The sequence below is a fragment of the Coturnix japonica genome, chromosome 1 (assembly GCF_001577835.2).
Source record: "Coturnix japonica isolate 7356 chromosome 1, Coturnix japonica 2.1, whole genome shotgun sequence".
NCBI classification, from domain to species: domain Eukaryota; kingdom Metazoa; phylum Chordata; class Aves; order Galliformes; family Phasianidae; genus Coturnix; species Coturnix japonica.
Genome location: NC_029516.1, coordinates 160,615,595 through 160,642,574, shown reverse-complemented (window position 1 = coordinate 160,642,574; position 26,980 = coordinate 160,615,595). Strand labels below are relative to the sequence as shown.

The window sequence follows — 26,980 nt, the reverse complement described above, 5'->3', positions numbered from 1 at the left end:
AAAGAGAAATTCAGTGACACTGAGCTCACAAGTGTGAGGGAATAGCAGCATACCTGCCGAGGATCTGGCCTCGTGCTATTTTTCAGACACTACTTTTCTACATATTCATGAATATTGACTGCATTTATGCAAATATAGAATCATAGAGTCAGTTGTGATCGAAGGGACCTGTCAGCGCCTGAGGCGGAACTGAAGGAACGAGGCGGGAACGTCGGCCCGTCCAGCTACTCGGCGCTACGTTACGCAGTTTACGTACCGCCGTTCCTCCCACCCCGCGGTCTCCTCTCGATGCCGCCAGGAGGGGGCGGGTAGCGCGTTACGTAGATGGCGTAGACCGCTGCGAAAGTCGCCGCAGCTTGCGCCAGAGGCGTAAGAGCCGAGACTTTGCCCCCACCCCTCCCGGTGCCGAGGCCTCGCGCTGCCGCCCGACGCCATGGCCGCTCCGGCACCGCTCCGCCTGCTCTTCCGGGCCGCCGCAGCCCCCTCCCGTCTTTGGTTCCTCTCCGCCTTGCCGGCATCTGGAACGGGGCCGAGCTGCAGCGCCGCGGCCGTGAGGGCGTTGCGGCCGCTCAGCCTCTCGGCGCGGACGGCGCGCAGGTAAGCGGGTCGGGGCGGCGGGCGGGCTCCTCGTGGGGCGGCCGGGGCCGAGGGACGGTGGTGCCGGGCCGCACTGCGTGACCTTCCCGCGGCGCCCTCTGTGCCCTGACCCGCTCCGACGCCTCCTCGGCTCCGTGTCGCCTCTCCCTCAGGCCGAGCTCCGCGTTGCTGGAGGTCCTGTAGTGTCTGGGGGGGCCCGGAGCTCGGCCTGGCCGGGCCTTGCGTTGTGAGCGGGCTGCGGGCGATGCGTGTTGGTGGAGCCGAAGTGCGGAGTAGAGCTGCTGGGCTTCCTCGGGGAGGTCATCGTACGGCGCCATGCTCGCTGCTGGGCCGCTGGGAGCACAGCGGGGACCCGTCCTTGCTTATAGCATAGCTCTTCACCTGATCTAGTAAGTGTGTATGTTTGGTGGCCCTGCTAGGCAGGGGGTTGGAACTACATGATCCTTGAGGTCCCTTCCAACCCGGGTCATTCTATGATTCTATGATTCTATGAAAAGTGCTTGTACTTAAGCTGTGTGGAGCCCCTGACCAGTCTTATAATGTCACACAGCCCTCACCTGTAGGTTTGCACTTTAGTAGGTATCATCAAAGCCTGCCTTCCCATCTGTACCTCGAGCATTCAAACAGCCTGCTTCCAGTATTGAAAATACAGATTTAAAGGCCAGATTATCTTGGCTGTCAGGCCCTTTGACTTAGAGCAGGGCCTCCAGCCAGCTGCCCGGCACTGTGGGTGAGCCTGGATTGCTCCCAGCTGCTCTCACCACTGTGGCTGGACTCATAGAATATCCCAAGTTGGAAGAGACCTATAAGAATCATCAAGTCCAACTCCTATAGATTCATAGAAGTCATTTCAGTAGTTTGCTTTTAATCTCTCCTGTAGATGCTCTTTTAAAGCGTTGCCAAGGCTTCAAAAATTAAAGTTATTGAACTAGGTACAAATGGGAGGAAATAGATTACTGTAAAGGGAAAATATTTTCTTACCTGATTGTAATTACTTCCTCAATTTACTGCTGTTTTTTTTTCTTAAGACTTACTTTATCTGGATGTTGTATTAAGACCTGGTTCCTTAACTTTGTGCAATCAGCCAGTGTCAGTCCAATAAAAAGATTGATAATAGTAGATGCGTATAAACTCACCTATACTTTTGTCTAGAAACTGAAGGCCTAGCTATATAAAGTCATCAGCAGCAGGGATTCTTGTGAGCAGAGGTTTCCAAGGGTGTCAGTGAGCTATCAGGCATTGTTTTCATTCCCATCTTTATTTTTATTCAGCCTGTTTTTTCCTGTTATCCCCATTTTGCATTTAATGGGGAACAGCAGCTATCTAACAGCTCTCCTATAGTATAGAGACTATGAGTTGCAATATTTATGCTTTATGTAAATCACATGAAATATGTTTGGTTCTTTCCAGGAATCCTGAGGCTATTTATGCTTGCGCAAGACCTGGCATATATTTCATGTTAGTTTTCTGTGAGCAGTTCACAGAGCGGTGGGGGTTTTGTTGCTCTTGTTGTTTGTTTGTTGTTACTTTTTTTCTTTCCCCATGTAAATGATGTCTGGGTAGACAAAAGTTGCTTGAAACTTATAAACCCTAAATTTCTTTCTTGCAGTTTTGGGCCCCTCACTGCAAGAAAGACATTGAGGCCCTGGAACGTGTTCAGAGGAGGGATACGAAGTTGGTGAGGGGTCTGGAGCACAGGCCTTATGAGGAGCGGCTGGGAGAGCTGGGATTGTTCAGCCTGGAGAAGAGGAGGCTCAGGGGAGACCTTATAGCTCTCTATAACTTCCTGAAGGGAGGTTGTAGTGAGCTGGGGGTCGGCCTCATCTCTCGTGTAATCAGTGATAGAACTAGAGGGAATGGTTTTAAGCTGTGCCAGGGGAGATTCAGGCTGAACATTAGGAAGTATTTCTTCTCAGAAAGGGTAGTCAGGCATTGGAATGGACTGCCCAGGGAGGTGGTGGAGTCACCGACCATGGGAGTGTTCAAGAAACGTTTGGGTGTGGTGTTGATGAATATGATTTAGCTTGGAAGTATTGGTAATGGTTGGACTAGATGATCTTCTACGTCTTTTCCAACCTTGATAATTCTGTGATTCTGTGATTCTGTAAATGTTGTTCCACACAGGTGGGATTTTTCTTCTGGTGGAATCTCTCCATTCTGACCCTGTGACGAGTGACGTGCTTACATTTCTGGAAGCATTTTCAGCAGTCAGGTTCACATATTGTAAAGCCTCAGTGATTTGGAAATTAAACCTTCTGTCTGTGCAAAGGATACTTAAGATGTCAGTCGCAGGAATCACAGGGTGGGACCTCAAGGATCATGGAGCTCTAACCCCCCTGCCACTTGCAGGGCTGCCAGCCTCCACATTTACAGAATCACAGAAGAGAGAAGAGGCCAACCCCCAGCTCACTACAACCTCCCTTCAGGAAGTTATAGAGAGCTATAGATCAGATTGCTCAGGGCCCCATCCAACCTGGACTTAAACACCTTCAGGGACAGGATATCCACAACATCTCTGGGCAGCCTGTTCAGCTCCAGGAAGACAGATACTACTTGAAGACCAAAGTGTCTTAAACTTTGTTACAAATAAATTTCAGTTTCAGTGATCAACCAGGTGGATCAATCCTCATAGGAGGGATTAATTTTGTAACGTTCTTTAACAAAAACTGATGGGTTAAAGATGGCACTTCAGTTGGGCATGCCCTGCCCTGTTGCTGCCCCACAGCTGGTAGAAGCCAGTGTAAGATGGTGGCTGCAGAAAGAGGGGTGTTGTTCCTGTGTTCTCATTTTAAACAGATGTGTCATGTAACAGGTAGATCTGACTGTACCAGTTCTGCTGTTCCTATGGCCTCAGGGCTGCCAAGATTGGTTTTTAGCCCATTCTCTTTCCAGCCCAGTTCACTGCAGGGCACTTGTGAGTGCTGGAGGTGAAGTGAACAAAGGAGGGATGGGAGATCTGTGGTTAATCTGGCACTGCTGTTATTCCAGTGTAATCACTGAGGAAGATAGTTCAAGTGCGTTGTGAAAACCTGCCTACCAAGGGCCACTTAAGGAGACACTTAGGAAGGTTCCAGTCATCTCAGAGGACTATAGTCAGACATCTTGCTATTTGGGCTGTGTTACTGGTGATTGCCTTATGCTGTAGTGGGAGAAAGTGTCTGTTGTAAATATTGAGTGCCTTTTTAAGCACTTGCATTGATAGACGCCTTAAGCCCATGTAACTGCATCCCTGTCTCCTGCTAGGATCACGTTTGTCATATTGACAGAAATGTTCTGGTGAATGTCACTCCAGTCTTCAAAAAGGGCAAGAAGGAAGACCGGGATAACTATAGGCCAGTCCTGGTGCACGACAGGTTGACCATGAGCCAGCAGTGTGCCCTTGTAGCCAAAAAAGCCAATGGCATACTGGGGTGTATTAAAAAGAGCGTGTCCAGCAGGTCGAAGGAGGTGATCCTCCCCCTCTACTCTGCCCTGGTGAGGCCTCATCTGGAATATTGTGTCCAATTCTGGGCTCCCCAGTACAAAAAAGACAGGGATCTCTTGGAAAGAGTCCAGCGGAGGGCCACTAAGATGGTGAAGGGCCTGGAGCATCTCCCCTATGAGGAAGGACTTAGGGAACTGGGTCTGTTTAGCCTTGAAAAAAGAAAGCTGAGAGGGGACTTGATCCAGGTTTATAAATACCTGAGGTGTGGGAGCCATAGTGGCGAGGCTGGTCTCTTTTCAGTAGTGCGTGAGGACAGGTCTAGGGGTAATGGGATGAAAGTACAGCATAGGAAGTTCTGCACGAATGTGCAGAAGAACTTCCGTACGGTGAGGGTGACGGAGCACTGGAACAGGCTGCCCAGGGAGGTGGTGGAGTCTCCTTATCTGGAGATATTTAAGACACGCCTGGACGACGACCTGTGTGACGTGGTGTAGGGAGCCTGCTTTGGCAGGGGGGTTGGACTTGATGATCTCTAGAGGTCCCTTCCAACCCCTACAATTCTGTGATTCTGTGGCCGGATTTACGTGGCAGTAAAATGAATACAGCAACGTGCTGCAAAAGTAACCCCAGCTTGGAATGATCCTATTTAAAGGTGCGATACCTCTAGCTAAGAACATTTTAAACTGTTATGTTTTTGTATGTCCAACTTAGGAAGATACCCCTGTGTACAACAGTACAAGCCTTTAAAGCCAATACATTTATGTATTTTAAAAAATGCCATCACCTTCGATTACAGTGATGAGATTAATGCATCAGACACTGTTTGAGCATCACACAATAGACGTTAAATAGAATGTTGGCAGTCTGATTCATCTAGTGTTCAATACCGAAGCACACAGTTGGCCAGTGCTTCTGAAGGAGAACTGATGTTTCTCAGAGAAAACAGCCGAGGCGCTGACGTGCTCCCTGCCCTGACGCCTCGGCTGAAAACCGTCCCGTTGTGCCCCTGGCAACGGCTGAGCCCACGCTGCGGGCTGTACGAGCAGCACGGGGTGCCCCGGCCTCATGGCCTCCCGCATCACGGCGCTGGATGAGCACATGGCGGTTGGCTCACGGGCTGTCATAGGGCGCTGCGGTTCTGTGACCTCAGAGCTCATTGTGCTGTCAGTGCAGAGATTCTTGGATACGGGGAAGGGTGTCAAATAAGCAGAGGTTTGGTCTCTGCGTGTATCTTGGGGATGCTTTGTCCGTGTCTACAAGCGCACACACCACACACAGGCACACACGTGTAAAGACGCTTCGATGTGATAAGAGGGACCGCACAAAGGAGAGGCACCAAGCAACGGATTCACGAATCAGGCTTTATTGGGAGGCAGACCCGGAGACTGTCACAGAGCAGCGAGGGCCGGAGGTGCAGCGCTCTCCTCACGCACTGACAGCTGCAGGGCTGACACCAGGAGCATGCCGTGTTCCAGCCGTGTCCGTGTCCCTGGCCTAGAAGACAACAAACCCTCCTCCACCACCCGCGCTCACGGTGATGCGAAATGGGAGCAGAAGCGCCTGGACTCCCACTCACAGTGGTTTCCACACCGTGCCCATCCACCCCTTCCTCTCCCTATCTCTTCTTCACTTCAGCCCCTGCTTCTCCCCATCCCTTCTCACCTGGGCTCCCTGCTTCCCCCTATCTCTTCTCCCTCGGCCGCCTGCTCCTCCCCACCCCTTCTCACTGCAGCCCCTGCGTTTCCCCTCCCTTCTCACTTTCAGCTCTGCTCTGCTGCTGCTCGCTTGCCGCTGTCCGCTCTGCTCTGGGCTGCCGGCTCACTGGCACTGCCGCTCACTGGCCACTCGCCCTTTATATACCTGCAGGGGGGGTTCCACCGTTCTAACCTCTGTGACTCTGCCTCCCACATCATCACCATGGCAGGTGGACGCTGGGAAGCTCATGGAAGGCCCGCCCCTCAAACTGCCAGCGTCTTCTTGATTTATTTAGTTTTGCTTTTTTGCAGTTCTAATGAAGTAAAATAACCAATCGTAAAACACACTGTAACTCCAATTCAAAAAGTGTTTAATATATGGTACCCACAGCACAACGTGGTTTCAACAATTATTTCATTAAAACCTGGTACAAAAACATCTCAAAGAGGCATTTTCATGGGCTAAAGTTTTAGAAGGAGAAAAGATTTTGAGTGGAGACCACGCATTATTCTGGAAGCAAATCCTCTCTCCCCAGTTCTTTGTCAGCAAAGTCATCTTCCTCTGTTCTCTTCCTTGCTGCAGTTTTTAGGTCTTTCTGCTTGTGGGCCAAGCGGGTCTTTGTAGGAAGCATCTGGGATTTAAACAAGTACATTTTGAAACAGTTGATCTGCAGTCCTTTTAGGCCTTGGTTTTAAACACCTCTAATCAAACACCAGACTGCTTTCCTAACATGACACATCTGGAAAGGTTTCTTCTTATGGCAATGCAGACTAGAAAGATCACTGAAAGGAGAAGAAAGATACCACATTTGGATTCTCAAGATATTTTTCCTGACCAAACCTTGCAGCAGACACACAGGAACATAAAATAAATGTTTAGTTGGGCCTCATTCCTTAATATGTGCAGATCTTTAAAGTGAGCTCTGAACTAAATGTGGTAATTACTGCGCTGGCTCTTCCAAATAACACAATTTCCTCCTACTTCCCCTCTCTTTTGACGGGTCTGGGAATTCACAAGTGCGTAAGAATACCCACCTTGCCCCTATTATCTTACCGCTGCTGCTTTGCATAGGGCTCGAGCTTGTTCCAGGCAAAGCTTTTAGTTTGGCACTCAGTCTTTCCGCCCTTTGCTACCAACCACAGCAGTCAGAAACACAGGGCAAAGGCCGTCAGCCTCACCTCTGTCCAGGGCACAGGTGAAAATCGGCAATCGGCTTGTGCGGATGGCATCTCTAGAACAACTGGTGATAAGCGAGGTTATCTAGGAGTATATGCTATGTTTGTTCACACAAGGGGAGGTCAATGCCTCGACGCAACTCTGGTGGCCTTTTAATGAAAGGATACACGTAGCTGGTGGACGGCGGGGAGTGGTCGATGTATGCTAACCCTGATTTCAGTAAGCGCTTGATACTGTTCCCCAATAGAGCACACTATCTATCACAAAGAGCATGAGGAAGTACTGGCGAGAGGATGAGTGGCGATACAGGTGTCGACAGAGTTGGGGTCGACCACACTTGGCTCGAACTGGCCAGTGAGTGCAGGGTTTGTCGTTGGCGTGTGCAGTGTCTGGCGTGGAGCCTGTAATATGAGCGCGTCCCCCAGGGGTCTGTACTGGGTCCGGTCTTGTTCAACAGTCTTCATCAACGACCTTCGCCAATGGATGAAGGGATAGTGACCACCCTCAGCAAGTTTGCTGATGAACCGACAGCTATGGGAGCGATTGGCTGATACCACCTGAAGTGCCGTGCTGCCATTCAGTGAAGACCTGGATGGGGCTGGAGGCTGGGCAGTAAAAACCGAATTGAGGTGTAAAGCAAGGTAGAGTCCTTGCAAACGCTGGTAATAATAATTGCATGCACCAGTACAGGCTGGGGGAAGAGCTTTCTGGAGAGGAGCTCCTGCTGCGAGGGACCTGGGCCGTCTGGTGAGACGACAGACTGACCATGAGCCAGCAGTGGTGAGCCCTTGTAGCCAAAAAGCCAATGGCATACTGGGGTGTATTAAAAAAGAGCGTGTCCAGCAGGTCGAAGGAGGTGAATCCTCCCCCTCTACTCTGCCCCTGATGAGGCCTCATTTGGAATATTGTGTCCATTCTGGGCCTCTCCAGTACAAAAAAGACAGGGGATCCCTTGGAAAGAGTCCAGCGGAGGCCAACTAAGATGGTGAAGGGCCTGGAGCCATCTCCTCTGTAGGAGAGACTTAGGGAACTGGGTTGTTTAGCCTTGAGAAAGAAGGCTGAAGGGGACTTGATCCAGGTTTATAAATACCTGAGGTGTGGGAGCCATAGTGCGTGGGCTGGTCTCTTTTCAGTAGTGCGTGAGGGACAGGACTAGGGTAATGGGATGGAAACTACAGCATAGGAAAGTCTGCACGAATGTGCGCAAGAACTTCCTTTACGTGAGGGTGACGGAGCACTGGAACAGGCTGCCCAGGGAGGTGGTGGAGGTCCCCTTACTCTGGAGATATTTAAGACACCCGCCTGGAACGCCGACCTGTGTGACGTGGTGGTGTAAGGGAAGCCTGCTTTGGCAGGGGGGCTGGACTCGATGATCTCTAGAGGTCCCTTCTGACCCCTACAATTCTGTGATTCTGTGAATGAGTGTTTCAGTGAGCTCTGAAAGGACTTCTTCAAGAACTTGAACAAACAAAAAACAGCAACATTGTTGCTGGTTTACTTTAGCTCTCCAAATTGGAATATCTACTTGCAGATGTAATTAAACCTATTAGCAAGGTTGTCTGTTGCTGAAGGCAGTGGATTTTGCGCTGTGTATCTGGAAGGTGGGTGCTGGTTTCCTCATCCTTGCTGTGGGAGGCAGGAAATGCTGAGCAGAGGAGTGGAAAGAAGAGCACAGTGGTAACTTAAACTTCTGTGGAAAGGCTTGCAGGAAGTGCTCCCTCAATACCACAGGTGACTGCAGACACAGATTGTATCATGTGAAGATGCATCTTCTAGGATTTCAGGATTTTGTTATATTGTGAGCTTCGTTTGAATCATGCAGGTCCACAGTGGTGGCCCTTTGTTATTGATTATTATTTTGGAATTAATTTATGATTAATAGTCACCTGCAGTTGCCTTCCAAAAAGTAGGCTGAGGGGTGATACAACAGGAGTTGGTCACAGCATCACGATGTGATAGCAGGTACTGCTGCCACCTGAGCTTACAGCTGGCACAAGTGCATTAAGTGTAGAGCAGTGAATGTGTTTGTTTTTCAAAATGAGCTTCAACTTTAATTGCTAGAACTGCATTTGCTTTTGTAGCCTGTTCCAAAGGTGGTTGACTTGCTGATGTGACATTAAGGCCACTTTAAATTTTATTAATATTCAGCCCTACAAGTTAGAGTTTCCTAGGAGGTGGCTTGGTTTTTCAGGCTTGTATGTGTTCTGTGTTGTAGATCACTTAAAGCAAACAGTTATTACAAAGAGCATATGTAATATGAAGTGAACTGTTCTCAGTTTGAAATCCACATTTAAGGTATAGATGTTGCATTAGCTTTCAGTCATTTTATGTGTATCTCTCACCTCTCAGCATGTTTCTTCCCTGTCTAGCGAGTTTTTCTTGTGTTGTTCACTTGCTCTGATGAAAAGCACAGTTTATTCTAATGAACTGTGTTTTATTTGCTATTATATTAACGACTCTCCTTTAATTTGCATGTGAAAGGAAACCGTATGGAACACCTGATTTGTTTCCATATCAAAAGCATTAGTCTTAAGAAAAATAATTCCCTTGCATTCTGCATGAAAACTTAAGTATACACAACTGCCTAAAAAGCAAAGCAGGAGACTTTGCTGTGATGTCTGTGTTGAAATTTTGATGCACTTCACTAGAAATATTTACAAGGTGAAATTCTAAGAGAACCTGCAGTCAAAAAAGGTGGATACTTTTGGACCACTTCTGTTATTGGAAGGAGAACAGAATTCGATTGTAGAGGTAATGAAATACCTGAAGTTCTAACCAAGCATGGGAAAATCGTAAACTCGGTAATTGTTTTTAGTGTTATCTGCCAGATCATTTTGTAAATGCAAAGTGTGAGTTCCCAGAGAAGTGTGAAGTACTTCAAGTCAGCTCTTTTAGTTGGTGAAAATACAAATAGTGTGTCTAAAAGAAAGCATTGAATCCCTTTCAAGCATCAGGGTTCTGTATGGGTTCTAGTGACAAAACATAAGCTGAAGGGGTTTTTGGTGTTGTTTTTCATGTCTTTGTGTTTAGTGTCACCAGTGAATGCCTGTACCCATTACAGCTTTGAAAAGTCAGTAACTCCATTAGAGTTCTGTGTTCCTGCCGTTGATAGAAGTTATTGTTGGAGCAGTATTCAATCAAATGTAAAGATCTAAAATATAATGGATTTGCTTCTTTAGTTCCATTATGTGCTTTTCTTTTTCAGCTCAGAAGATAAAATAACTGTTCATTTCATAAACCGTGATGGTGACAAGCTAACAGCCAAAGGAAAACCTGGAGATTCATTGCTGGATGTTGTTGTTGAAAATAATCTAGACATAGATGGTTTTGGTAAGTGGATTCCCTGAATGCTATATTCAGTGTCTGGAAATAAGGATCTCTTACCAGTTTATTCATAAATATTTATGAACGTATTTGTAAAACCTGGATGTGGAAGAGAATCCAAATAAAATACTTATAGAATATTTTGGATCTAGTTCTTAAAGACATTTGGGGTGAGCCTTGCTTGAAGGAATTGAAGGAGTATAATGGTGACAGAATGGTGTCAAGGAGGAATCCTAAGAATAATAGAATGGTTTAGGTTGGAACAGGCCTTGGAGACCCTTCAGTTCCACCCTCTGCCATGGGCAAGGACATCTCCCAGTAGACCAGGTTGCCCAAAGCCCCAGCCAGCCTGACCTTGAACACTTCCAGGGCACCAGATCTCTGTGCAGCCTGCTCCAGTATCTTACTTCCATCTGAGTAAATAATTTTGTCATAATATCAAATCTAAATTTACCATTACTCTTTGTCCTATAACTTACACTCTCTGACAAAGAGTCCCTCTCCAGCTTTCCTGTAGGCACCTTTCTTTAGGTATTAGAAGGCTGATATAAGTTCTCCCTGGAATGTTCTCTTTGCCAGGCTGAACAACCCCGACCCCCTCAGCATGTCTTCACAAGAGGGGTGCTCCAGCCCTCTGATCATCCTTGTGGCCTCCTCTGGATCTGCTCCAACAGCTCTATGTCCTTACAACAGGGCCCCTAAAGCTGGATGCAGTACTGCAGGGTGCGATCTTACAAGAGTGGAGTACATGGGGACAGTCACCTCCCTTATCCTGCTGTCCAGGTTTCTTGTGATGCAGCTAAGGATACAGTTGGCTTTTGGGGCTACAATTGCATGTTGCCAGCTCATGCTGAGTTTTTCATTGACTTTCTTCCCCTATCCCCCTGCCCCTCCTGATCCTCCCTTCTTAAGTCCTTCACCTCATGGCTGCTCTCAATTCATTTTCCTCCCAGCCTGTATTTGTGCTTGGAATTGCCCCAACCTGGGTGCAGGACCTTACACTTGCACAGGTCAACCTCTTCAGATTATCCAAGTCCCTCTGGATGGCATCCATTCCCTCTGCTGTATCTCGGCCTCACCAGTCAGCTGAGTGTTGTCTGCAGACTTTTTTGAGGTGCTGTCAATCCCACTGTTTATGCCACTGTCAAAGATGTTAAATTGTGCCAGTCCCCCGAGGGACAACTGCTTGTCACTGTCTGTCACAACTAGACATGGCCACAACTCTGGGTGTGACCATCCAGCCCATTTTTTATCCACTCGGGTCCATCTGTCAGATCCATGCCTCTGGTGCAGAGACAAGAATGCTGTGTTGGGGTAGTATCAAATGCTTTGTGCAAGTCCAAGTAGATGATGTTTCCTTTGTCCTCCAACACTGTAACCTTGTCACAGATAGTTACCAGACTTGCCAAGCACAATTTGCCCTTAATTAAGTCATAACTGGTTGTCACCAATCACCTTCCTATTTTCTATGTGCCTTAGCATAGTTTCCAGAAGGATTTGCTCTGTGACCTTGTCAGGCACAGAGGTGTGAGTGACTGGCCTGTAGTTCTAAAAAGAAAAAGATCTTCCTTTTTCTTTTTAAAAAATAAGGGTTCTATCTCTCCTTTTCCAGTCAGTGGGAACTGTACTGAACTGCTACAACTTCAAGAATACGATGGATAGCAGCTTAGCAACTTTGTCTGCCAGTTCCTTGGAATGCACTGATGCATCCCATCAGGTCTCATGGACTTGTGTGTATTCGGGTTCCTTAGATACCTTGAGTCTGATCTCTTCCTACAGCGGACAGTTCTTCACCCTCCCAGTCCCTTTGCCTTCTGTGACTTAGGCAGTGTGTCTAGAGCAGTTGCTGATTAAGGCTGAAGCAAGTAAGTCTGAGAACTTCAACCTTCTGCATATCCCACATAACCAGCTCTTGTTTCCTTCCAGGGGGGGGCTCACATTTTCCTTAGTCTTCGTTTTATTGCTGGCAGTGTTTAAAGAAGCTTTTCTTGATGCCCTCTGTGTCTCTGGCCTGATTCAATTCTATCAGTGCATTAACTTTCCTAACCCGATCTCTGTCTGCTTGGACAATTTCTCTGTGAAGATGAGAGATGCCACTTGTGAGATTTCTGAGCTAAAAGCTTCTGAAGGCCACACTCAAATGGTGTATTTCTAACAGTGCTGAGTTACTTCTCTATTGTTGTGTGATCTGAATTTGTTATTTGGCTTTTTGTAGCGTATATCGCTGTAGTATTTGAATGACCAATGAAAGAAACAACCAGGTATATGTCAGTTTGCAAAGAAGAGCAGAAACTTCTTATAAAAGAAGTGAGGTAAAGGAGACTGATGTGTTCGGGGTATTGTAACTCAGCACAAGTTCTGTTTAGAATCAAAACAGAAGTTAAGAAACCTCCCTTTTCCTCCGAACTTTGGACTTTCCAGTTAGTTCCATGGTAGTTACAGGCTTCTGACTATACAAAGCAAACTTTCAGAGCATTTGCTTAAATTAATGAGAGTCTAAGAAGGAATAATGCAAAGTAAAGCAGGAAGTGGGATTATGGTTTGCATGAAGAAATTGCAGAGTGGGGGTAAGTATATTAGCTCAGCACAGCTTAATGTGTGTTTTATTCAAGTATGAATACATGCCGTTGCTAGTAGAAAAATCCGTAAGGTTCTAAAGAATATTATTAAGGGTTGTGTACATTCAAAGAATAAACCAAAAAATGCACAATGAATTGACATAGCTACCTTTAGATGTCATTAAATAAATCCATTGTATAGGTGTATGGCTTCTCTTTAGTCTGCAGTTAAGGTCCTCTCATTTCACATTAATTTCAGCCGTGTTAAAACATATAGTAAAGTGGACTAAAAAAGATAATGTTGTCAATAGACCGTAAATAATATCCAAAATATTTGAGATACTTTTACCAACCTTTAATTGTAACATATATAACAATTCGATAATAATTTGATAGTGAAGCATCATACTAGAGCAGAGAAATAATGCAGTGGAAATAGTGTAGAAACATATTCTCTTTTGAGAGGGGGGCTGGACAATGAGGAGAAAATGTAAAATGCAGGTGTTATCTATTTACTTGTATCACTAGGGGGCATCCTATGTGCAGTAATAGTGGTAGAACTGTGTGTATTGAAACTAAACTGCTGCACAATTCATCTGCCCTGGAGTAGTTTGCTGCTGCTTGGCAGTTGCAGTAAGACCTTCTGCTGTTTAAACAGTCTACTGTGTCTGATTTTTCTTTTTAACTTATTTATTACAATTTTCCCTAATGTTAAAAGACACACATTATTGATGTGACCGCTTCTACATTCAGCACTTTAAAGTTTCCCACATCTATTTTTATGTACATGAAGATGTGATATATTTTCAAAATCGAATCATGCAGAACAGTATCATGCCTGGTTTGAAGATGTGTTGCTAATACCTTTCTGAAGTGTAGCAGCAGAGTGCTTTCTGCGTGGTTTTTCCAGTCTGGTGATGAGTTACACTGTTTATTATGTTAGCATAAACATGTTCTATATTAAAGTATTGGTGTGAAATTCAGTTATCTGGAATTTTCTGTTAACTTGCTGTTCTTTTTAGGTGCGTGTGAAGGAACATTAGCCTGTTCAACGTGTCATTTAATCTTTGAAGACCACATATTTGAGAAACTAGATGCAATTACTGATGAAGAGATGGACATGCTAGACCTGGCATATGGTCTCACAGAAACGTAAGGCAATGTAATGCTTTGCTACATCAGTAAATGGAAAGGAGGGTTTGCAAGTGGAGCAGTCCAGTGTTCTTTGAAAGCACCTTAATCAGCTTTTAGTGAATAACTACATTCTGTTACATGGGTAGGACTGGGAAGTTGCAATATTATTTGAGTTCATACTAATGTTGGTACTGATCATAGAATCATAGAATTACCCAGGTTGGAAAAGACCTTGAAGACCTTGAAGATCATCAAGACCAGTACCCTAACTTTAAAAACCTTCTGCTAAATCATATCCCTGAGCACCACATCCAAATGGCTCTTAAACAAGTCCAGGGATGGTGACTCAACCACCTCCCTGGGGAGCCTATTCCAGTACTTAACTACCCTTTCTGTAAAGAAGTTCTTCCTAATATCCAACCTAAACTTGCCCTAGTGCAACCTGAGGCTGTTTTACCTCATCCTGTCATTTGTCATTAGTGAGAAGAGACCAGCCCCACTTTCACTGTAAGAACCTTTCAGGTACTAGAAGAGGGCGATAAGGTCTCCCCTCAGCCTCCTTTTCCCAAAGTGATGATGAAGTGTTGGTGAAAATGTTGTCCATTATTGTGATTCTGATCAGTGACTCTTCTTACTTGTCTGATGTGGGAGTGTCAGATCCTGAAGTATGATCAAAATCCCCAGTTTCTGGTAGAAAAACTTTGCTACTGTGTTCCTGTGTGTGAACTTCCTTCTTGCTTCCCTTCTGTTTTCTGATCCTATCAATCAGCAGTTAGTTAATTTGTTTTATGGATGTGTTTACATTAGTATCTTAGTTTGTATCAGACCCTCCTTTTGCAGAACAGTAGAATTATCAAAGTTGGAAGGCATCTTTGGGCTCCTCTGGTCCAGCCCCTGCTCAAGCAGAGCTACCCAGAACGAGGGTACCCAGGACCACGTCCAGGAAGCTTTTGAATATCTCCGAAGAGGAGACTCCACAGCTTCTCAAGCATTTGTATCTATTGATAAGATCTCTCTTGAGCCTTCTTTTCTCCAGGCTGAGATGTTCTACATGGCTTTGTCTCCACTCATGTCAGAGTGTTTTACTCTTCTGTTCTTTATCCTCCCCACTGTCACATGCCTCATAACATTCTCATTTCAGAGCATTTCGTTTCACACACCTGTTCCTAGTGGGCTGCCTGCTGCTGTACACATAGCCTGTCTCAGAGAATGTAGCCACGTGAGGTATAGGTAGTTGTACTGAGTGAGGTTTATTAGCTCTTTCCTTCAGGTTTCAAAGGAAGTGCTTCTTGAAGCTTCTGTGAGTCTTTCCAGTCATCTCAGAGGGCTAGAACTGGCCTGTACAGTATTAATTTTTCAGTGTGTCTGCAAGGAGGTATTTTGAATTAAGCTTTTTATCTCCTTTTGCCAGTAACACTGGAATCTTGTAGAAATTTGTTCTGCATGACAGTGCACTTTTTTTTTCTCATTTCAGCCAAATCTTATCTTTTTAGGAGATTGAGAAGGCAAAGAAGTCAAGCTAAGAAGCCTGTTGCAGCTTCTATTTTTCTCTGTCCATCTTTTAATTAAAGGCTTAAAACAAGTTTTTTGTTTTGTTTTTTTAATTGAAGAACTGAAAAGCAGTAGGAAGCCAGAGTTCTCTGTTTAATCCCAGTATTAGTTTAATCCAAAGAATTTTGAGAGAAACTAAGTTTTAGACCTTCTGAAGACCTTTAGCCTTGAGAAAAGAAGGCTGAGAGGGGACTTGATCCAGCTTTATAAATACCTGAGGTGTGGGAGCCATAGTGGTGAGTCTGGTCTCTTTTCAGTAGTGTGTGGGGATAGGACTAGGGGTAATGGGATGAAAGTACAGCATAGGAAGTTCCGCACGAATGTGCAGAAGAACTTCTTTATGGTGCGGGTGACGGAGCACTGGAACAGGCTGCCCAGGGGGGTTGTGGAGTCTCCTTCTCTGGAGATATTTAAGACCCGCCTGGACGCCGACCTGTGTGACGTGGTGTAGGGAGCCTGCTTTGGCAGGGGGGTTGGACTCAATGATCTCTAGAGGTCCCTTCCAACCCCTACAATTCTGTGATTCTGTGAAGACTTTGGTGTTTTGTTGGTTTTTCCTGTCATAGAGTCATTTCTATGGCCAGAAATCTTTCATGTGTGAAAGAACAGCTTTCAGAACAAGTGAGTGCTGAAGTGATCCTCTGGTTTACTACAGGTTGGTGTTATGTTAGGGCAGAGCATTGCAGTAAAAGTTTAAGTTAAAGTTTTTTCTTGTCACTGACTCTGGAACTGGAGAAGTTTCAACTAGCAGCTGTTGTGAGTATTAATATGTCTTAAAATGAGGGGCTGATTAAAAAGGCTAAAGCAAACTTGTTTGTTTTTAGAATAATGCTTCAGAATAATAGGGGTTATTCAACATAATAAGATGAGAGGGAAGAAAAGCAAACCCTGGCAAATTAAATGTTTAAAAAATACTGAGATAAAAGCCAAACAAATACTTGTCTACTTTTCAGCAGGCTGTTTGTTCTTATCAGAAGCAAAAAGGTCATCTGCATGAGGAACTAATAGATGATGCAGATGCTGCACTTAAAATGCAAAGAGATAATGTAACAGCAGATGTTTTTTGCATTGTTTTCTCTGGAGCTTTTACAGGATCTCCTTGCGCTGAAAGCTTTCTTGAAAGATCTCTCTTATGTGTCTGTGGAAGAAGTAGTATTACAAATAAATCAGTAGTAACAAATGGAAAGGGTAGGTGGTATTCATCCAGGAGTTCTAAAGGAACTCATATGACATTGCTTCATGAGATTTGATTAGTTAACTTAACCAGCTTCCAAACTATAGGAATGGAAGGTAGCAAGTTAACCATTAAAATATCATTATTGACTATAGAGAACAGTTAGTTCCATACTGGGTTCATTAGGCTTGTGTCTATTGCCTGTTGGCTTTTTTAGCTTTTGCTAAATAGTAGTAAGGAAAGAATTCAACAGAGCTTAGTTAGACAGAAGTAACAGATATGGGAGTTCATAAATGGATCACAGAACATGAAGGTTACTTCATACTTCCAGAAGGTACTTGGCTTCCAAAGTCCTTTACTGAGTTCTGGATTGCTGCAGGGTAAGAGCAGAGAGCCGTTAGTTGGTCAAAAATAATGTTTTTCAACAGGATAGAAGTACTTTTCTGTCTTGTAAATGTAGGTGGTCAAGTGGGATCTGAAACTCATGTGTGCTAGATTTTGTACATTGACCATATCTATGAAATACCTGGGGAAAAAAAAAAGATGAAGACTAAGATGACAAAGTTCGTATATAGTACTGTGTTTCTGGGAGGGGTAAAAAAACAACCTTGGGGAATCTTTTCCAATTGACTGACAGGAATTGAATTTGTTGTTAATAGATCACAAAATCATAGGGCTGGAAGGGACCTCTGGAGATCACCTAGTCAAACCCCCATGCCAAAGCACATTTCTTACAGTAGGTTACATAGGAAAGTGTCTGTGTGGGTCTTAAATATCTGCAGAGGAGACTCCACAATGTCTCTGGGCAGCCTGTCCCAGTGCTCTGTCACTTTAGAAGTTCTTCCTCATGTTATACAGAACTTCCTGTGCTCCAGTTTGTACTTGTTGCCCCTTGTCTTGTTGTTGAGCACCACTGAAAATAGAACAGCCTGTCCACTTGGCACCTTCCCTGTAGATATTTATAAGCATTGATAAAATCCCTTCTATATTCTCTTCCCCAGGCTGAACAGTCCAGGTCTCAGCCTGTCCTTAGAGGAATGCTGTAGGCCCCTAGTCATCTGTGTGGTGCTCCACTGGTCTTTCTAGGAGTTCTCAGTCATTCCTGAACTGGGGAGCCCAGAACTGGGCATAATACTCCAGATGTGAAGGCTTGAATGGCTTCCATTGGAAGGAGTTGGCAAGTCATTCTTTTGGGGGGCCCAACCTTCTTAGGCTGTCAGGGGAGGGAAGAATTGGGTTAGAGGTCCATGTCAAGCACTGCAGAAGGATTTGTATAGGAAAAGGTGCTTTCTTACTGAAGGTGTTAGTTAGCTTTATGTAGTTATTTGTACTGCCACATAGCACTTCTTTGTCCTGAGCCTGCTATTGCAGATGAGGTTAAATGTATTGTTGTGCTACAGAGTACACGTGCAATTAGCATTGGCTGTTTTTGAGAAACAAATTTCAATCAATTTAAGCCTTGCAAACAGATCTCTATAGTAGAGATGTACTTTGCGATTTAATTTTTAAAGCTACTGTTCTGTAGTATTCATTAGTTGAAATTTTCTGGTAAGATACTTTATGCATATGTTCTAATAATTAGAAGCTGATGTATACAGTCATTAACATCACTTTTGTATCTAGCACTGAGTTGGAAACTTCAGTAGTTGATCACTGTGTGCTTGAAAGTGTTACGTGTTCGTATTTATGTAACGGTACTTCTTAAATGATTTCTATGCCTACATTTGTATACTGATGAAATTATTTTTCAACTGGTGACATGGGATATTGCCCATCCTTGCTGAAGTTTATGGATTCAGTACTTAAATATCAGGGCGTATAGGTTGAATTAACTGAATTCCTTTTGCAAGGAATGAGCTTTGAGCTCTGATGTTAAAACAGTCCAGCTGCACCGTGCTGGACTGAAGAAGCAAAAATGGAAGAGAGGATTAATTCAGTGGTGACTATTGAGATTAAAAATGATTTTAAGAAGCTGTTTAAATCTGCTGCCTCATCCAATGCACACAAGCTGTGTTTGCTTGTTTCTGTGATCATAAAGTTTTGGTTGGGTGGGTGAATTTTTAGGACCATAAAGATGCTTTTCAGAATATGTTCCTGTTTTTCATGGAGTATCATCATCCACTTTCTTGTAAAAAATCCAACGATCCTCAGCTGTAATTGTCTTTGTTTATGAACTGCTAAAAAGTTGGCAGGCTTCTTTCATGTGTGTAATTGCTGGCAAACGTGTTAAGCTCGCAGTGAGCGAGTTGTGAAGAGATGGAATTTGAGACGATAGAAGTTGATGAAGCTATAATTTGTGCATGTAATGAGGTAGTTAATGTACCCCATGTGGCAGCTCATGCATGCTCTCCATTACCTTACCACAGAGGTGTTTCTTTTGTTAATTTCAGTCATAGGAAGATATTTCTTCTTAGATACCTGTTTAAGTGCTAACTGTGTTAAGAGGAGATAAATAGGTATGGCAAGGGAGGTAGGTATGGTAAAGGGAGGATGGTTGGACTAGATGATCTTATAGGTCCTTTCTAACCTTGTGATTCTATAATTCCATGGAATAGATACTTTGTCCTGTAAATATCTAAGGAAAAACACAGAACTCCAGGTAGAAATTCTGTAAAAATCCAAAATGTTTGACTTGGTTATGAGCTTTTTGAAAGATACAAGTGACCCAAAAGTTCCTAATCTCTTCTCACTCGGGTTGTACCTTGTTGGGAAGCTATAAAAGTTAAATCAACCAGAGCTGCCAGGTGAGTTGTACAAATGTGTGCTCAGTTTTCTTCAGCTGACTTAAGGCTGTGGGTAAGTTAGTCTTTGCTTTTACTGAAGCTTTCCATCCGATTGCCTTGGTCTCTGCAGAGATGCTGAGTGTTCTGTGGCAGATCAAGTGTCTGTCCCTACCTTTGGCTGAACTATTAGTAAGTCACTGAAAATGGAAGGGTCACCATTTGTACGTTTCCTCAGCAAGTGGGAAGTACTCAGGTTAAACTTCCCAACATAAACATCCCAAGTTAAGGATGTAAGTCTATGACTATGATTGATATGACATATATTTGTGTTCACACAAGCTGCTTCTCTTGGTTATGACCATGCAGTAGTAGGAGGTCACTTTCTGGACCATAAAGTGTTTGGGTTGGCTGAATGTTGGGGAAGTGGGGCTGTAAATACTGGTAGGTGTACAGTTGGCTAGAACTAAAACCAATATTATTTCCTTACAGATCGCGTTTAGGCTGCCAGATCTGCTTGAAGAAGTCAATGGATAATATGACTGTTCGAGTACCAGAAGCTGTTGCTGATGCCAGACAATCAGTAGATTTGAGTAAAAACTCCTAAAAGAAAACATCGTAGGAGTTTCAAAGAAGCTTAATTATTTTTATAACTTATTTTTAAATGTGTAATTAAATATGGAAACTTACATAATTGTGAGTTATTTTATATGACTATCAGTACTAGATTAACGCTATTTTAATTTTTCTTTATAGAACCTCCTATATTTTTACGCTTCGGATGCAATAATACTTCTAAATGATCACTGGACTATAAATGTTAACAACTGTATTACAGGTTTCATATAATTTTTCTCTGCCAAAACCTTTCTTGATGACTGAAAACTGAATCACTTGTACAAGACTTGCAGACCCCCTGGGCATTGCGAGGTGTGAGGCCTAGATCTGATAGCTGGTCTTGTGAGATTGCAGAAGGGCTTTTTCATGTGTTGCTCTTAAAGATTTATGCTCAGAACTAATTTACTTTCTTAGTGAATATGATACTTCCTTTGCAAGTAGTGGATTTTCTGGTAGTTGTTTTCCAGTTTTTGTAACTTACTAGAGATGTGGCAAATCCCATCTCATGAAAATATTGTTAAAACCATAAAAACGAGGGGCCAGTACAGAACTGGGCACATGCAATTTGGTTGTTGCAGTATGTCGCAACTGTGGAGGTTGAAAAGGGCTTCGGGTAAAGGCTTGGAGCTGTATGAAACAGGAAGTAAATGCAGACTCTTACCATTCTCTGAAGTTGGATGGCTGAACTGAGGTTGAAAAAGAGATTGATGTAGATTGATGGCTAAGAAAACTCAGTTGGGTCTTATTTTAGTTGTTCTAAAGTAGGCTAAAATAAAGTAATGTCTAAGACTTGCATTGGTTTACCTGCTCATTGTTGCCAAGATAACTAAATGCAGTGGCTGTCACTAATACAGCACTTATTACTTTTATAACATTATTTTAAGATTTAGGGCTTATTATGCATGTAACATGTTTATTTACATTTGAATGCTTTAATGCATTCATTAATGCCTTATTTGAACTGGTGACAATGATGCCTGGGCATCTTTTCTTGCATTGTATTTATGGAGAGGAAAAAAACACAAACTATTTTTCCAGTGTCGAGTATTGGAATTATTTTGCACTTCATAAAAGTGGGGGGGACAGGAAGTCCCTGTTAGAAAAAGAAATATTTTCTAGAGCTGTTTTGAGGGGATAAAAAGGCTTGCGGTCCTTGCTTTCCTCTCTGAGCAGACATTCCTTTGCTTTGTGGTGCTCACTTTGGACTTTCCCCTAAAGCAAGGTATGCTTCATGTGCGAGATCTGCTCAGAGAGCATTAAGGAGTTGGAAATGAGCTTTGTATCTCATCGAATTAGAAGTACAACTTCAGAGTTGAAATTTCCTGACTTATTGAAAGCTGGAGAGATTGAGGTTGGTTGGAGAAGTGTTCTGAAGATGCTGCTGTCTTCCTTTGGAACTGCTGTGAGCAGCTGTAATTTAGAGGTTACCCTTCCACAATCACATAAGCTCGCTGTCTGTATTGCCTTTATCCCAGGTTCATTTATACACTGCACTTCTTATTAAATACCAAACTTTTATCATTTTTACATGAGACACAGCTCAACTTCCAAGAGAGAGAACTCGGGTCATAACCAGATGTGCTGCGTCTTACAGGAGAAAGGACCTGAAGTTTCAGTAGAGATGTGACGTTTCAGGGTGGGGCGTGTTTGATTGCGGGGCTCTCTGTGTTACTGCAGCACTGAGCTCTTCTCCTGCATGGAATCTTGAAGTGCTTAATGCTGCCCTGAACAAAAGTGAAAAGTCTGCTGTCCAAGTTTTCCTTAAAACACAACAGAACAAGCTTGGTTTATATGTGCTGCTTCTTACTATAATGAGTTGGAGTCTCCTCTAAGTATGCCAATGGGGGGAACAGCAGGACAAGACAAATGGGGGGAAAAAAACACCTTCGAAATCCTTTTGAATTTTGGAAGAATTCCATGGTTCATATAAATATAAGTGTCAAAAGACAGAAGAACAGGTGTGGAATCCCCACCATCTCAGATATACTTGTGTCCTTTTTGTCAAAGTGATTTGCAAATAAATCTTATTTTATACCACTTTCTGACACACCTTGTTTGTATTGATCTGTGCTCCCTTGGGATGTGTTTCTGGGTATAAGGTGGAACTTCACCTCGTGGTGCATAGTCACATGTATGTATGAACTGTTGCTCAATCACACGCAAAGCATCAAAACTAAAGATGTTTGTTTGAGAAACTATTGTTTCTCAGAGAAAACAGCCGAGGCGCTGACGTGCTCCCCGCCCTGACGCCTCGGCTGAAAACCGTCCCGTTGTGCCCCTGGCAACGGCTGAGCCCACGCTGCGGGCTGTACGAGCAGCACGGGGTGCCCCGGCCTCATGGCCTCCCGCATCCGCGCCGCTGGGATGAGCACATGGCGTGGCTCACGAGGCTTTCATAGGGCGCTGCGTTCGTACCTCAGAGCTCATTGCTGTCATGCAGAGATTCTTCGATACGGGAAGGTTCAAAATCAAGCAAGTTTGGTCTCCTGCGGATTCAGGGGACGCTTGTCCCGGCTACAAGCGCAACACACCACACACAGGCAACACACGTGTAAAGACGCTTCGATGTCAAAAGGGACCGCACAAAGGAGAGGCCACCAAGCAACCGATCTACGAATCAGGCTTATTGAGGACAGTACCCGGAGACCTGTCACAGAGCACGAGGGCCGAGCACGCTCTCCTCACGCACTGACAGCTGCAGGGCTGTACACCAGAGCATCCGTTTCCATGCCTGTCCGTTCCTGGCCTAGAAAACAACCAAACCCTCCTCCCACCACCCGCGCTCACGGTGATGCCGAAGGAGTCAAGAACGCCTGGACTCACTCAAGTGTGTTCCACACGTGCCCATAGTCCACCTCCTCTCTCCCTAATCTCTTCTCACTTCAGCCCTGCTTCTCCCCATCCTTCTCACCTGGGCTCTGCTTCCCCCATTCTTCTCCCTCGCCCCTGCTCCCCCAGACCCCTTCTCACTGCAGCCCCGCCGTTTCCCTCCCTTCTCTACTTCAGCTCCTCGCTGCTGGCTGCTCGCTCTCCGGGCTGTCCGCTCTGCTCTGGGCTGCCCTCACTGCAACTGCGGCTCTACTGACGGCGGCCTATATACCTTGCAGGGGTGTTCCACCTGTCACCCTGTGACCTGCTCCACATCACCCATGGCAGGTGGACGCTGTGGATGCTCAATGGAACCCGCCCTCCAACTGCCCGTCTTATTGATTGATTAGTTTGCTTTTTGCAGTTCTAAGAAGAAGCAAATACCATCGTAAAACATCACCGTATCTTCAAATCCAAAATGTAATATTTGTAACCAAAACATAAAGTGTTCAAACAATATTTCATTAAACCTGACAAAACCTATCTCAAAAGAGGCATTCTTCATGGCTAAAAATTTAGAAGAAAAGATCTGAGGGACCACGCATTATTCTGGAAGCAAATCCTCTCCCAGTTCTTCAGCAAAGTCATCTTCCTCGTTCTTTCCTTCGCGCAGTTTTAGGTCCTTCTGCTGTGGGCCAAGTGGGTAAAGCATGGTCACACTGCATCTATTCCTTTAAAGTATAGAAAACATTTGTTAATCAATAGAATCATAGAATTACCCAGGTGGAAAAGACCTTGAAGATCATCAAGTCCAACCGGCAGCCAACCAGTACCCTAACCTAAAACCCTACCACAAATCATATCCCTGAGCACCACATCCAAACGGCTCTTAAACACAACCAGGGATGGCGATTCAACCACCTCCCTGGGGAACCTATTCCAGTACCTAACTACCCTTTCTGTAAAGAAGTTCTTCCTGATATCCAACCTAAACTTGCCCTGGCGCGACTTGAGGCCATTTCCCCTCATCTTGTCACTTGTCACCAGTGAGAAGAGACCTGCTCCACTCTCACTGTAAGCACCTTTCAGATACTGGAAGAGGGCGATAAGGTCTCCCCTCAGCCTCCTCTTCCCCAGACTAAACAGCCCCAGCTTCCTCAGCCTCTCCTCGTAGAGCTGATTCTCCAAGCCCTTCACAAGCCTTGTTGCCCTTCTCTGGACCTGCTCCAGCACCTCCATGTCCTTTCTGTACTGAGGTGCCCAAAACTGAACACAGTACTCGAGGTGAGGCCTCACCAATGCCGAGTACAGGGGCAGGATGACTTCCCTAGTCCTGCTCAACACCCCATTCCTGATACAAGCCAGGATGCCTTTGGCCTTCTTGGCTGGATTTACATGGCAGAAGAATAAATACAGCAACATGCTGCAAAAGTAACCTGTCATGGTTTAATAATTTTGTAATTTTGCTATCAGTATTCCACATCATAACATCATATAAAGCATGAATAATTTTACTGAATCTGCAACTTATAGAAGAAGACTACATCTCCCAGAGAACAACACGATAGGTCACGGGACCTGGACTCTATATTAACTCGGTCGCAGAACAGACTGACGTCTTTCGAGTTCTGGCGTTCAGGGGAGTGTGTTTGGATTCTTCAGCCGTTCACCTAGATTTCACAGTAGGCCTCTCAGTTACGGGACTCATTCTCTCTCCTATTTTGCTTGATTTGTTAGCTCAATTTTCAATTATATTGTATTCTATTGTGTTATCCTGTATTTCGATATAGTATTTAGTAAATAAGTGTGCCTCCTTACATCGTTGCCGCTGTTTTCTTTTCCTAATTAACTTTTTCCTTTTGGCCTAGGGCCCTTCCGGGGCCCATGGCCCCAGTCACGGACGCAGGTGGATTTTTCATTCAAACCGTGACATAACCCCAGCTTGGAATGATCCTATTTAAAGGAGCGAAATCTTTAGAAAAAAGCGGAAAAAGGGAAAAGCGCCCCACGCCTCGCCGCATCTCTCCTGGCCTCGCGTACCAGGAGGATCGCGGACGCTCACGGAAGAGGCGAGCACTCCGGTGGGGAGAGAGCCCAGCCCCGAGCTGAAGGAAAGAAGGAGCACGCAATGCAGAGAACAGACCGGTAGGTTGGTGAAACACAGCTTGATTGTGAGCCATGCTTGTAAAGGATGGAAATGTTTTTCTTTTATTGTCTCAAAGTTTGCTTTGTGAGGCCTTTCTGATGGGCAACTGCTAACTCTCTAGGAGAGTGAATGGTGGGTGTCATCGTGACACAGCACCTCTGCTCATGATTGCAAGCAGGACAGGCAGTCTTTCTCAGGGGTGCGGCTTGGAGGAGCTGACCACTGCGAAAGGTGATAATGCTTGTGCCTGGCAACAAAGGCACCACTCCCTTATGGCTTATCTCTTGGGCCAGGTATGTCACACTAAACTAAGGAGAAAAAAAAACCCATAGAAATGGAGGATAAAGGGCCCTTGCTAAACTGGGGACTTTGGAGACAAACTCCCAAAGACACTTTTGACGGAGATTCCCTGAGGGGAAAACCTCCTCGGAAGAACCCCGGGACCGGCTTGCTGTGGAGCAACCTGGCTGTCTCCCATCCCCCGCGGTGATCAGATGAGTTCCTGAGATCCACGGACCTACTGTGTACCTCGCTGGACCCACGGTGGTGACTATCTCTTTTGCTGTCTGCAAAGACTCCTTCCTTATATTTCCTACTTTCCCTATCGCCCACCTTCCCTTCCCAATCTCCCTAAAAACGGCTAGGACTTTAATAAACTGGTTGGACCAACATTTGAACCGGTGCTTCTTAATCTCACGCTGGGTATACACATATCAAAGAACCTTGCCTCCCTCCTATAAATTGGAGGGAGACAGTGCTTGAATCGGTGCGGATCAAGCACGAAGGAGAACTGATGTTTGTCAGAGAAAACAGCCGAGGCGCTAACGTGCTCCCCGCCCTGACGCCTCGGCTGAAAACTGTCCCGTTGTGCCCCTGGCAACGGCTGAGCCCACGCTGCGGGCTGTACGAGCAGCACGGGGTGCCCCGGCCTCATGGCCTCCCGCATCACGGCGCTGGATGAGCACATGGCGGTTGGCTCACGGGCTGTCATAGGGCGCTGCGGTTCTGTGACCTCAGAGCTCATTGTGCTGTCAGTGCAGAGATTCTTGGATACGGGGAAGGGTGTCAAATAAGCAGAGGTTTGGTCTCTGCGTGTATCATGGGGACGCTTTGTCCGTGTCTACAAGCGCACACACCACACACAGGCACACACGTGTAAAGACGCTTCGATGTCATAAGAGGGACCGCACAAAGGAGAGGCACCAAGCAACGGATTCACGAATCAGGCTTTATTGGGAGGCAGACCCGGAGACTGTCACAGAGCAGCGAGGGCCGGAGGTGCAGCGCTCTCCTCACGCACTGACAGCTGCAGGGCTGACACCAGGAGCATGCCGTGTTCCAGCCGTGTCCGTGTCCCTGGCCTAGAAGACAACAAACCCTCCTCCACCACCCGCGCTCACGGGTGATGCGAAGGAGCAGAAGCGCCTGGACTACACTCACAGTTGTGTTTCCACACCGTGCCCATCCACTCCTCCCTCTCCCTATCTCTTCTCACTTCAGCCCCTGCTTCTCCCCATCCCTTCTCACCTGGGCTCCTGCTTCCCCCTATCTCTTCTCCCCTCGGCCCCTGCTCCTCCCCACCCCTTCTCACTGCAGCCCCTGCGTTTCCCCTCCCTTCTCACTTCAGCTCCTGCTCTGCTGCTGCTCGCTCTGCCGCTGTCCGCTCTGCTCTGGGCTGCCGGCTCACTGGCACTGCCGGCTCACTGGCACTGCCCTTTATATACCTGCAGGGGGGGTTCCACCGTTCTACCCTCTGTGACTCTGCCTCCACATCACCATGGCAGGTGGACGCTGGGAGCTCATGGAAGCCCCGCCCCTCAACTGCCAGCGTCTTATTGATTGATTTAGTTTGCTTTTTGCAGTTCTAATGAAGAAGCAAAATAACCAATCGTAAAACACACCGTATCTTCAAATCCAAAATGTTTAATATTTGGTACCACAAACATAAAGTGTTTCAACAATTATTTCATTAAAACCTGGTACAAAACCATCTCAAAGAGGCATTTTCATGGCTAAAAATTTTAGAAGAAAAGATCTGGAGTGGACCACACATTA

At 45.3% G+C, this 26,980-nt stretch overlaps 1 protein-coding gene and 1 long non-coding RNA gene across 4 annotated transcripts; one reads left to right on the top strand and one right to left on the bottom strand.

Annotated features, from left to right (window-relative positions):
* Nucleotides 1–302: 302 nt before the first annotated feature.
* Nucleotides 303–22,013, top strand: FDX1 (ferredoxin 1). Of its 3 annotated transcripts, none has more exons than XM_032442170.1 (4): nucleotides 303–597; nucleotides 10,098–10,222; nucleotides 13,797–13,926; nucleotides 15,402–15,707. In XM_032442170.1, the coding sequence occupies exons 1-4, from the start codon at nucleotides 434–436 to the stop codon at nucleotides 15,475–15,477; spliced, it is 495 nt and encodes a 164-aa protein (XP_032298061.1). In that variant the 5' UTR covers nucleotides 303–433; the 3' UTR covers nucleotides 15,478–15,707. The 3 variants fall into 3 exon arrangements, with proteins under 3 accessions (XP_032298061.1, XP_015707682.1, XP_015707683.1); XM_015852196.2 differs by lacking the exon at nucleotides 15,402–15,707 and adding an exon at nucleotides 19,846–22,013 and having other exon boundaries at nucleotides 326–597; XM_015852197.2 differs by lacking the exons at nucleotides 303–597; nucleotides 15,402–15,707 and adding exons at nucleotides 898–986; nucleotides 19,846–22,013.
* Nucleotides 22,014–26,139: 4,126 nt separating this feature from the next.
* On the bottom strand, nucleotides 26,140–26,696 carry LOC107308342. Its single transcript, XR_001552756.2, has 2 exons — nucleotides 26,548–26,696; nucleotides 26,140–26,286 (listed from the first exon to the last, which is right to left on the bottom strand). It is a non-coding gene; the product is annotated as an uncharacterized LOC107308342 (long non-coding RNA).
* Between the last annotated feature and the right edge of the window lie 284 nt (nucleotides 26,697–26,980).